Source organism: Panthera leo, chromosome C1, assembly GCF_018350215.1.
Source record: "Panthera leo isolate Ple1 chromosome C1, P.leo_Ple1_pat1.1, whole genome shotgun sequence".
NCBI classification, from domain to species: domain Eukaryota; kingdom Metazoa; phylum Chordata; class Mammalia; order Carnivora; family Felidae; genus Panthera; species Panthera leo.
This window is the reverse complement of record NC_056686.1, coordinates 48094668-48107100: the sequence shown is the minus strand read 5'-3', so window position 1 is coordinate 48107100 and position 12433 is coordinate 48094668. Positions and strand designations below refer to the sequence as shown.

At 43.5% G+C, this 12433-nt stretch overlaps 1 protein-coding gene across 1 annotated transcript in view; it reads right to left on the bottom strand.

The window, feature by feature from the left end:
* The window catches only part of FGGY (FGGY carbohydrate kinase domain containing), a 417339-nt gene that overhangs the window by 255019 nt on the left and 149887 nt on the right, over positions 1-12433 (bottom strand). The window contains 1 exon segment of the mRNA XM_042951880.1: positions 9606-9721. Within this exon segment, the coding sequence (XP_042807814.1) occupies positions 9606-9721 (116 nt within the window).

The window sequence follows — 12433 nt, the reverse complement described above, 5'->3', positions numbered from 1 at the left end:
CAAACTCTTAGCCCTTAAAATAGGCAACAGCTAATATTCCTAGATCCAACTATCCCTTGTTGCTTGGACAAAGTCCAATTCCTGCATTTGCAAGGCTGAAGACTGGACAATGGATTCGGTGCATTCACGTATGTAAGCCTGTCCCTCAGTGACCTTCTAGTGCTTAGTCCCTTTCAAATGACAGTAACCAGATTGGTTAAATGACAAGGAAAGGTGGCATGGAGTAGTGGAACAACCACAGGACTGGGGGAGGCTCAGGAGACCTGGTTTCCAGTTTCAGCTCTGTCACTAAAGTGCTCCAAGACCAAGGAAGTTCACCCTACCTCACTGAATCTTTCATCAACAAAAAAGGGCGAGAGCAAAATCTCTATGATCTCTTTCAGCTCGGCTATTCTCTGAACTGCCCAGCAGTAGTAAGAGAAGTTGGAAGCCGACCTCACTTTTGGGGGGGGCTTCCAATTATCTTCCAGATGCCACAGTGAAAGGAATAGCTGTTCCATGAAACCTTAGACACAGTGAGACTTCTAAAAGCCATTACGTTACAGCATGATGTGGTCATCACTGCTCCCTTGCCCTCCTGGCTCTGCAGGGCTATTCCTGGAAGGGCCAGCAACTGAAATGGTACTTCTGGGAATCTAAGAGCGGCAGTGGTGGGTTGGGGGAGCACAACTACTTTTTTCAGGCTCAACAGGCAGGGAACAGAGTGTTGAGACAGTAAAGACTGTTGCCCTAATGGTGCCAAAATATATTTAAAAAATGATAACTAACAGGTCTACAGGCTTTGTAAGCCACACTGAACTATGACGTCTGATACCTCCTTTCAGCTCCGTAACAAACCTTTATGGTATAGAGGTAGGCAGTGGGTACTGTATAGCGATTAGAGAAAAGAAACAGATTGGGGTGCTCATGTGTGCATGCACAACCATTTTCAGAGGAGCTACAAAACTTCTAAAACTGCCCACCGTGTTATTTACAGCACTGGTAGAAGTAATAATTGGAACCATCTCTTGAGAGGAAGGGAGCCAATCTTGTGACATTGGGTCTCTTACCAGGGGCCCCCTCTCTAAGGAAGGATAGAAACCCAATTAGAAATTAAACCCAGTCCCCTCTCCTTTCCTACCCCAGATCCACTATGCTCCAGCCACGTCCAACAATTCATGGACACCTACAGTCTTCTGTGCCTCCATATCTTCACCTGGGCTGTTTCTTCTGCCTTGAAAATCATTTACCTGCTTGGCTTAAAAAACTACTACTCATATTTTTTAGATATCTCAAATGCCATCTCATAAGAATTCCTTATGAGGTGTCAAAGTATTCCTTGATAACACCTCAAATTGTGAATTCCTTCTCTGCTGCCCCATAGTACTTTGAGTATGTCTAGACTTACTGAAAAACAAGAACAACACTGAGATTATTGTTTTATTTACCTCCCCTCTCTGCTCAATAGACACGAGATGCCCAAGGGCATGGATCATGGTGAATATACTTTTCTTTCGTACTTAACCTAGCACCTGGCACATAGGAGACACTCAGTAGTGTGGCTGTTTGGATGGATGCATGATTGGAAGGATCACTAACTAACAAGAAGACTTCTAGGTCATCCTCCATCAGGCAGAAATTTGATTTTAAAGGATAAAATAAGATAGTACAATACTCAGAGGATATGAACTTGTCTCAGGTACTGAAAACACCCTGTTTTATCACCTGGACAGGAGTGAAAAGGGTAGTAAGAGAAAGTGGGATAAGACTAAAGGCTCAGGGTGATGGGCAAAGGCAAAGCCCAGTCGAAAACACCCATAGGGAAGGTCTCCCCCAAGACATGGGAGATAGTATTGTATAAGACCCCACAGAGCCTAGAAAATGCTGGGATTACCTGTGGCCAAAGATGTCTACAGACCTTCCAAAATATATTACTAAAAAAAGCACTAACATCTCATGATACCAAGATGGAACAGCAGTTCAGCAAAACTCTATGTGAAAAGTCTCACATTCTAAGAAATGAACGGACAAATCCTTGCAAACATGTCTAGTTCTATTGGGAGAACTCAGACCACTGGGTATTAAAGTCCTTTGGCTTTAGCCCTTCTTTGTTTGGGAGACGCAGGACGTACAGATCCCCCTACTTCTCCGCCATGTTGGCCAAGTCCCTGATCACTGGGTATTAATAGCTTTAAAAGGATTTTATAATACCCACAACTATGGATGATAAGAGATCCCTGCATTCAGGCTCCCAACACTGGCCACGATGCATATTACTAATATAAACCCCTTATGTATGTTTCTACAAAGGGATTTCCTCTTCTCTCCCTCAGGATGGCGTAAGCATTAATGTGAACAATCATTCATGCTTGTATACTCTTACTTATTCCATCCATGAGAAGGAGGATAGCTTAGCTCATCCAGGAGACTTGGGGGGGGTGGGGAACAACCTCCCCGGGGCCATGTTAAAAAGGAAGTACAGTCACTGCCTTGAAATGGAGTCAGCACAGGCCTGGCATGTGTTGCTCTTCTTGAACCACCTGTACCCAGGCCAGTGAGGGAGGGGCAGAGAGAGAGAGACACACAGAATCCAAAGCAGGCTCCAGGCTCCATGCTTCCAGCTGTCAGCACAGAGCCTGACACAGGGCTCGAACCCATGAACTGTGAAATCATGACCTGAGCCGAAGTCACACGCTCAACTGACTGAGCAACCCAGGTGCCCCATCAATTGTTTAGACTTTAGGACAGAACAGTAGTGAATCCTGGCCCAGCTATGTCCTCAACACATACTTGTGATTAGCCAGGATTCTTTACCTACAACGTGAAGCCTACATGACAAAAATACCTACAATGTAGCTTTAGTTAACTGCGGGTTTATTTTACTCTTTGGAAAAGTGATATTCATAATCTTCTTAAAATAAGATTTTGTTTGTTTTTGTTTTGTTTGCTCTGAAGGAGTTAGAAATGTTTCTCATCATGGAAAAGTCTCAGAGAGATTTTGTTACAGGAATGAGGTTGAACTGCCGCTATCATTCTGGTTCGGGTGTGTCTTTCCAAGAGTCCCTTCCTAAGTGTTAAATCGATTCGTGAAGAAAGGACTGTGAACACTGAAATTACGAAAAGAAATCACTGTCGCCTAGTGATATCAAATAATTCAAAACAATTTATGGGGAGTACATTACGTATTTCGGACAACTGAGGCCAAAAAAGGAATTGTTTATCAAATCCTCCATTCAAACATACATTCACTCACTCAACAAGTACTTCATCAGTATCTACCACGTGCCAGAGAGTAGCCAGTGTCCTGTGCGTCTCCCAGAGGGAGAGAAATGAAGTTTAAAAATACAGCACTCCTCCCCTTAAGGAAGTGTTTTCCTTCACATATGCTGTATCTTCAATTTTGCCTCTCACTTAACAGTTAGTAACTCCTTGTACTTGAGCTTTACGTCTCTTTTTTGCCTGGGTTTCCTGACCCCAAATAATGAATGATCTGGAAGCTAACACACTGAACCCTCTTACATAACAAAGCTCTCTCTGCAATGCAAATCATCACTCTATCATTAAGCCATGTTGCGCACATGAGTTTCCACAAAGTGGCCTGCCCCAGCAACACAGCTAAGCACTCTACCCAGGAAGTAAAAAGGCAACTGGGAAGTGCTGAAAGAGATCCTGGAAAATGGATGAAAGCAGATGGGATGCTGTGTGTCTTCCTAAGCGTCCTTGCTCCTCACCGATCTCTTCCTTGATAGATATTTAGGATCAGATGGGTGATCTAGGGAGCGATTCTCATGGAACTGAAGGTCAACATTTACTGGAACAGACTTTTGTTGGACTAGGGGTAGATGATTCCTCCAAAACACTGGATTTGGGTGTTTCCCATCAATTCTCAACGTTCATTTCATTACTATAGTTTCAATTATAAAGAAAAGCCTATGGGGCGCCTGGGTGGCTCAGTCGGTTAAGCGTCCAACTTCAGCACAGGTCATGATCTCACAGTTCATGAGTTTGAGCCCCACGTCAGGCTCTGTGCTGACAGCTCGGAGCCTGGAGCCTGCTTCGGATTCTGTGTCTCTCTCTCTCTCTCTGCCCCTCCCCTGCTCATGCTCTGTCTCTCTCTGTCTCAAAAATAAATAAAAAACATTTTAAAAAATTTTTTAAAAAAGAAAGAAATGTCTACTGTAGTCTTTTGATTCACAAAAGGATTTTTCCCCCATACTTTGTATCATGTTCCCAAATCAAATCTTCCAAATATTTCCTTGAAAGAAGGCATTAGGTAGTAATATTTTAGCTTTGGAAATTTGCATGTAAGTTACTTACAACATTGTAAATTTCTTCCCCTGTCCTTCAGATGCACCGTATAAATACTGCATTTGATCCTTAACTTACACTTCATCAATAATTCATTTCAAAAATATCCCTCCGTAAGACCATCAGCTGCTGAGGTGTTCGGTTTTCGGGGAAAGCACTTATTTACTGCATGAGCCCAGGAAGGCTGGTAAAGACTTGGCTAAAAGCTCCGCATGGAGCGAATTATGGTAATTGAATTAATGCTCAAATCCACAAAGCTCTACTCAAATCTGCTGAAAGGTTTTGCACTTTATTGCCCACATCTTGACGGGCAATGAGTCCACTGGAATTGTTTAACACTTCATAAGGAGGCTTCCCAGATTAATTTCTCATTGTTACAAGAATTACTGAAGAATGTCTGGAGGTATCTTCCAGAGCAATCTTTCAAAGTCAAAACTGAGAGTTAACAACCTCTTTACTATCTTCCACTTTTGGTTCACCGAAACTACAAGTTCAAGTCACCAGAAATGAAAATCAAAGGAAACATCACATAATTAATTTTGATGAATGGGTAAGTTTTAATTCACGTATGGCAATATTCTGATTAATGATACGTCTCCTTAGGACATCCATTAAAAATCCATTAACTTAACAGGCTAAATCCAATAAAGTTACTCTGGAAATTTTCTGCTAGATTACCATTATGGATTATTAACGAATATTTCCTGTAGGTATTGCTCTATTAGCAAACTGAATATACCAATTAAACACGGGTTTTGTGTCAGGGTTGGGGGAACACCAAAACATTAAAAAACAAAAAAACATAGTTGAAGTTAGACCCAAGTTGCCAAAGATACTACAAAAATCAGTAAAAATCATTATAGCTTTTATTTTTGAGAGAGAGAGAGAGAGAGAGAGAGAGAGACATAAAGAGAAGGAGACACAGAATCCAAAGCAGGTTCTAGGCTCTGAGCTGTCAGCACAGAGCCCAACGAGGGCCTCCAACTCATGAACTGTGAGATCATGATCTGAGCTGAAGTTGGATGCTTAACTGACTGAGCCACCCAGGCGCCTATCATTATAGCTTTTAATTTTTTTTCAACGTTTTTTATTTATTTTTGGGACAGAGAGAGACAGAGCATGAACGGGGGAGGGCAGAGAGAGAGGGATACACAGAATCGGAAACAGGCTCCAGGCTCTGAGCCATCAGCCCAGAGCCCGACGCGGGGCTCGAACTCACAGACCGCGAGATCGTGACCTGGCTGAAGTCGGACGCTTAACCGACTGCGCCACCCAGGCGCCCCTATCATTATAGCTTTTAAAAGCAAGAAGTGCCAACCTACCAGGACCAGCCATCTCAATTTATCTACTTACTAATCAAATAGTAAAATTTATCCACTTACTAATCAGATAGTAAAATTTATCCACTTATTAATCAAATAGTAACTGAGCTACTAAACTGTGCCATGCCCTGTGCCAGCACTGAGGACACAAAGGTAAATTAGTGAAAATCCTGACATTAAGGAGCTCACAGTCTAGCATGGAATCAAGACACACACAGGTAACCAACGTGTATTATAATAAGATATGGCCAATATACCATGGGAACACTCAGAAGGAACAACCAAATTTGAGGGATAGTGGGGAGCATGAGTAAAAGAAGTTGAAATTTGTGTTCCAATATGATATCACCTCCTTCTAGGGCCTCCCATTGGAAGGTCTTTGATCCTGACTTATCATTTATTGCTTCTACATGTGGTTAAATGAGATTATTTATCAAATTCTCGCCTGCAAACAGGGAAACACTATTTTTGTCACTGACTGTGAGAATTACATGCCACAAGGTATGAGAAAGCACATAGACATGTGCTTGAAATACAGAAGGGGAAGCAGGGTTGGTACTGATCTGCTGCTTACTATTCATAGGCACCCACTGAATATTAATGGGAAGTCAAGATAGCAAAACGGCTGGAGCAGAATTTGGAATCATTCAAACGTGGGTCTGAATTCCGCTTCTACTGCTTGCAACTTATACAGCCATCATTTAAACACTGTTCCCTTTTCTGACCCTCAGTTGCTTCAGCTGAAGAAAATACAATAAAACAGCTCTGTTACACAGTTGTAAAAATTTAACAGGATAAGGGTTGTAATACAACAGTATCATGTCTGGGAAGCAGGAAGCTATTAGTGTTAATTGCTACCATTTACTCTGTCTTCACAGGTAAGACTGTAGAGATATGGAAACATTACTAGACTTATCTAAGTTGAAACCATCAGTGACAGAACTAGAACTGCCCTAGCTCCCAGTTCAGTGTTTTAGACCCATCTTGCCTGTACCCCTCAATTAGACGACAAAACACCCTCCCCTAGCACTCAGTCCTAAAGGTTCTTCAAGGTAGCAAGCTCATGGGGTGCCTCTAGAACAAAAGATTGGGAACTCAGGACCTGATGGCCCTGCTTTAACTCTAATGACCAGTACACTAATACCCTGGTGCTATGGGCTGAATTTGTGTCCCCAAGTTCCCATGGTGAAGCCCTAATCCCTAAGGTGTCTATACCTGGTGATATGGTGGGTGGGACGTAATGAAGGTAAAATGAGGTCAAAGGGTGGGACCCTGACCCAACAGGATTTGTGTCCTTAGAAAAAGAAACACCAGTGAGCATTCTCTTGTGCACACTCTTTCTCTGCATATGTAGAAAGAAGAGGTCATGTGAACAAATGTGAGAGGCAGCTGCCAACAAGCCAAGAAAAGAGGCCTCAGCATTAAACTTACCCTGTTGGCACTTTGACTTTGGACTTCCCAGTCTCCAGAAGGGTAGAAGTTCCTTTCCATTGCTATAAGTCGCTCAGCCTACGGTGTTGTTATAGTAGCTTTAGTGGTCTAGGACCCGGGACAGCTCTTTGCCGCCATTTTCTCTTAACTCTTGCCACCTGTCTCGGTTCTAACAGCCTTGCCTGTGTCTCACACATTCCATCAGCATCCATTTATCAGTAACGCCTGTGCCAAGACACTTAAGGGTAAGGCACAGTGGTCCCTGCCCTCTAGAAGCTTTCAGCTGAGCATCAGCTTCTGTGAGGCTGCCCATTCTCCTTGGGAAAAGGAAGCACTGTCTAAAACCCCCGACTGCTTGGCAGGAGCCCCAACATGCCACCCTCTAGCCAGCTCACTCAGCCCCCACCATAAAAGACCGACCCTGGTCCCCGTCACTGTCCAAGCTGCTGCCTCCAAATGGCCCGACCACCCAGAATTTTAAAGCCAACCATCGTATTAGTCATATTAATACTTAAAATACTAACTCTTTTTTACACCCTATTAAATTATACTCCACTGAGACCCCATCACACCCTACTCCCATCCAGGTAGGCACACTTGTTCTAGTCTACTTAATGTTGCCTTTGGGTGCTCAATATTGGGACTGCTGCCCAATCCTTCTGAAGGCCACCATATACCCACACCAGTTGCCTCCATCTCATGTATCCCATAGGCAGTCTGCTTTGGTAGGAATGTGTGGAATTAGAGACCCTAGTTCTAATACTGACTTGACAACTGAAGAGCGGACAAGGAATTGAATCTCAGTCTCCCCACCCATAAAATGGGAACAGCTAGCTACACTACTAGGTCTGTGAGGGCCAAATGAGATAATGTATATAAGTCATCTACCAAAGGACTCAGAATGTAGCTGATGAAGAAGAAAGCTGCTTTGCTGTATTCCTCTCATCCCTGGTCCTGACCTCTTCCCCTTCTCCACCAGCTCAGATCCAGAGATGGTTTCAACTGAGCCACAGCAATTCCAGAATGGCTCTTTGTGCATACTACTATGACTGTTCTTTTTCCCCAGACTTAGCAATTTGTAGTTGAACAGACCACAGACAACCAAGGTATGTTGCCTACCACATGGTAGTGCAGGGGCTACCTGAGTCTCTCGTGTTTCTATCCTTGAACTTTAAATTTTTTTTTTTTTACATTTATTTTTTGATAGAGAATGAGCATGAGCAGGGGAGGGGCAGAAACAGAGGGGGACACAGAATTCAAAGCAGGCTCCAGGCTCTGAGCTGTCAGCACAGAGCCCGACGCAGGGCTCGAACCCACGAACCGTGAGATCATGACCTGACCTAAGCATTAACCTCATGCTTAACCGACTGAGACACCCAGGCGCCCCTATCCTTGAACTTTAATAGATGGGTCATGAGGACTCCACACCAGAGAAAGGTGAAAGTGGAAAAACCTATTGTGTGACTCAGTTATTAAGGGCAGTCAGAATGTGTAGCTGACACCAGTTTTTTGCCAATATTCAATAACACAACTCTCAAGTTTTAGCTGGTCATGCATATGGACACATGGCTGCCTGGCCAATGACCACACTTCCCAACCACACCTAAAGCCTACCTGGGTCTTATGAACAAGGGCTGGTCAGTGGGATGCGATCAGAAATGACATGGCTCACATGGATGGATTTCTCAGTCCTTTTCATTTGTCCCACTCACCGGCTGGGAACTGATGAGAACTGGAGTAACTACCTTGGACCCAAAGTTGGAGGTAATGTTGTGACAATGGCCGAGCTGGCCTGACAGTTACTTACCTCTATTCTATTACAAAGGGAATGACCTTCCATCTTGTTTAACCCACTGTACTTTTTTCCCTTGTGTTGTTACAACATCTTAGCCTAAACATTCAACTAGAACTGTTAAGTAGTAACGAAAGGAAATAAACAGCTCTCTCTGAGATGACCGTGCAAACTTTAAACTTTCAAATGTGAGCTACTGTGATTTGTACTTAGCATCTAAATTCTTCCCCCAAGTAAACCCCTACTAGTCACTCATGGTTTTAATGCCTTCTCATCGCCACATAAAACTGGAAGTCTGGGATTCTATGGCCTTATGGACCAATGGCTCATGTCCTAGTTTGTCTTGTTCCTGTTTCTTCTAATTTTGATGTCTTCAACTATTTTTTTCTGTTCATGGCCTTGTGTGGTTCCTTGAACCTAATTCATAAAACATCTTCCTAGTACTCATGGGAAACAATCTATATGTACTTCCTCGATTATGCTATTCCCAGCAACTCCCTGCAAATGTCTTCCTCAATCTAGCCCGATGTCTACAATTCTGTATTTCAGGACTGACTTCCACAGCCTATATCTCTACTCAGGTCCTATGAGTCCCAGCACAAGGGCCCACTAGTCGTGGTCGACCCACAGTAATGGATTCATCCCTCTTAGGAAAACAGGGCTGAGTTTCTGCATTTCAATTCATACAAAAACAAATAAAAAACCAATATCCTCATACACACACGCATACACATAATCACTTTCCAGATGTTTTCATTTTGTTTTGATTTTACCTATTTTGCTGTAATTATCCGCAACAAAATCTTCCAAGCCAATCAGCTTCCAGAAACTGTCATCCCAGCCTTTCTCTGCCGAGTATGTCCATTTGCACACCAGGGAGCAGAGAGACCTAAGAAAATGGGACAGAGGCAGAACCAATAGTATGAGTGAGGCTTCCTTTATATTTTGCCAAATACCTCCCCAGATATCTGACGCAATGTTAACGAAGTAGAATAAGTCAAACTAAGTAATTACACACCCCTGTTCAGATTCAAAGTCTCCATTTGTACCTGGCCATGGGTTGGTGGCTGTGGGGCTCAGTGATGGGTAAATGGGTGTTCTACTCTGCTTTGTGCATGTTCAAAACTCTCTATAATAAAAAAGTAAAAAAATTCAAAAAGTGACCGGCATACATATGGTTGCTTCAGTCTAAAGCAATATTTAATAGAAGGAAGACCTGAATGCTGGAAGGTACTTTCCTCTCCAGCTTCATTTCTCATACATTCAGCCTTAGTATTGTACATTTCAGCAATAACAAATCATTTGCAATTCTCTGAAGGGGGGTGAGGGGTGAAAAACATATTTGTGCACATTTCTAGGTCTTTGCCCTATTCCTACTTGTTTGGAAACTCTTCCCAGCTTCTTCATCCTGACAACTGAGTCCCCAGTTCTGGGTAGAGGTGCTCCTCTGAACTCCTGGAACGTGAAACATACCTTCTATTATCACCCTTAAAGTGCTGTGTAATTAACTGCTTCCTATGTACCTTCCCAACACTGCTATTGCCTTCCAACCCATGCTTCATGGTGTGCCCACAGCAAACCTTACAAAATTAAATCTGATTATATGAATCCCTGATTAAAACTCTTCAACTGCTCCTCAGTGCCTTCAGGAAAAATCCAATCCCTTAGCTGGGCTTAAACCACCTTTAGTAATAGGACTGTGCCAACCTCCAGATTCCTGTCTTGCCATTCCGACCCCTGCTTTCTTCATTGTCCAGAATGGTATTATTTGAAGTCTCTCTTAGCAGGCCTGATTCCTCACTTCCCTGGGCACTGAAACCTTTATTCATTCTGCCTAGGATGTTCTTCATTGTTACATATTTACCAGTTAGCGTTCATGACTCATCCCTTTTCATGAACCCCAGTGAAGGGCAAACTTGAGTCCAAAGCCTCTTCTCTAAGCTTCAACCTGGACATACCTGTAACATTTACCATGGTAACTGTCTCTGCCCATTCACTTCCCTGTCTCCCCCACTAAGCCTTCAGAGCCAAACCAGCCTTGCCCAGCTCTACCTCCAGTACGTAGTCCGCACTCAGCCAAAATGCATACTGACTGAATGGCCACACCAACAATCGAATATGGTCTATCCGCCTCAGCAAAGGTAAGTGATAAACTTGGGGAGCTCACACAGTTTTAAGGCTAAAACTATCTCTTAGAGTCAATAGTCTATGTGCATCTCATTCAGTCATTCACACTGATTCACTCATGCACTCACCCACTCAAGAAGTAGTTAGTACTCAGTTACTATGCTCCTGGCACTATGTGATGCCCTGGGGAACCGGTGGTAGGCAAAAGAGTTGGTCCCCTGCCTGCATAAAAGTTGACAGCCAAACTGGGGGACACAGAAATTAATAAATCGCACCTCAAATCACATACTAACAGTAATTTCTAAAGGAGGGAGAGAAAAAAACGAAAACCTTTAGCAAGGGAATCTGATATAACCTGGTGGGAGAAAAGGGGAGAAAGTATCAAGCAAGAAGGGCTCCATACAGGAAGCGACCTTTTGTGAGACCCAAAAGTCTTTTGAAAGCGAATACATGTTATTTATCATTCAGGATTTTTCTAGACATGGTGGAGAGGGCAGAACACCTCGAGCTAAGGAAGCTAAGTGGGACAGATATACTGAAGGAGTGCTAGCGTCCACAGAAATGTAACACACACATGCTAAATCCTCCACCTTATAAAAGACAATTCTCAAAATCTGAGGTATCAAGAAGATAGTCACCTGCGTAGCACATTCCGAATAACATACAACAGGCTAAATCAAATCCTCTTGGCACAAAGCCTGGAATTCCAACTTTTTGGAAGCTCTGATGGCTCAATGCTATGGAACCGAAGACGGTGTGGACAGATGATGTCTAATGATCTGGCCACACAGAATAGCACTTCACTCTCCAAATGCCCCAGCCATCTGCAGAATTTTATACCTCTGCTCTCAATGTTCCTTCTGTCTTAATTGCTTATTGTTCCTTCCACTCATTCTTGACTATTGGCCAACTCCAAGTCCTCCTTATAGTCCAGTTCCAATGGCACCCCCCACCACTAGCTCCAAGCTAAACTCATTGCTCCCTCTTCTGGGGCAGCATTCTAACTTGGTAACATTGCCTTCTAGCTCTTAACAGCGGTGGCAGGTTGGAGTCACGGTCCAAAGTGTCCGAGCCTCTATATATGTTCATCTCTTGCCATGTGATTTGTAACTGCCCGCCCCCTCCTATCTCCACCCTATCCACAGGGCCTCCTTTCCTAAGTGTAGACTTCAGATTCTGTCACATGGCTGGATTTGGCCAAAAGAATAAGTCAGGAGGACAGCATTCTGGTTTCAAGCCTAAGCTTCAAAAGGCATCATGTGTTTCTGCTTGCTCTCCTGTGTCTCTCGCACAGCCTAGAGAAAATCACATGGGGCTAGCACAGTGGTGCAAGGAGGAGAAGAGATGTGTACAGCAGGGCAATGACCACCAGACTCGGCCTACATCACACATCCCAGGCTGTCAAGACCTGACGCAGTGAGTTCAGTTAACACTAGAAGAACCACCCAGCAGAGCACAGTCTGAACGAGCAACA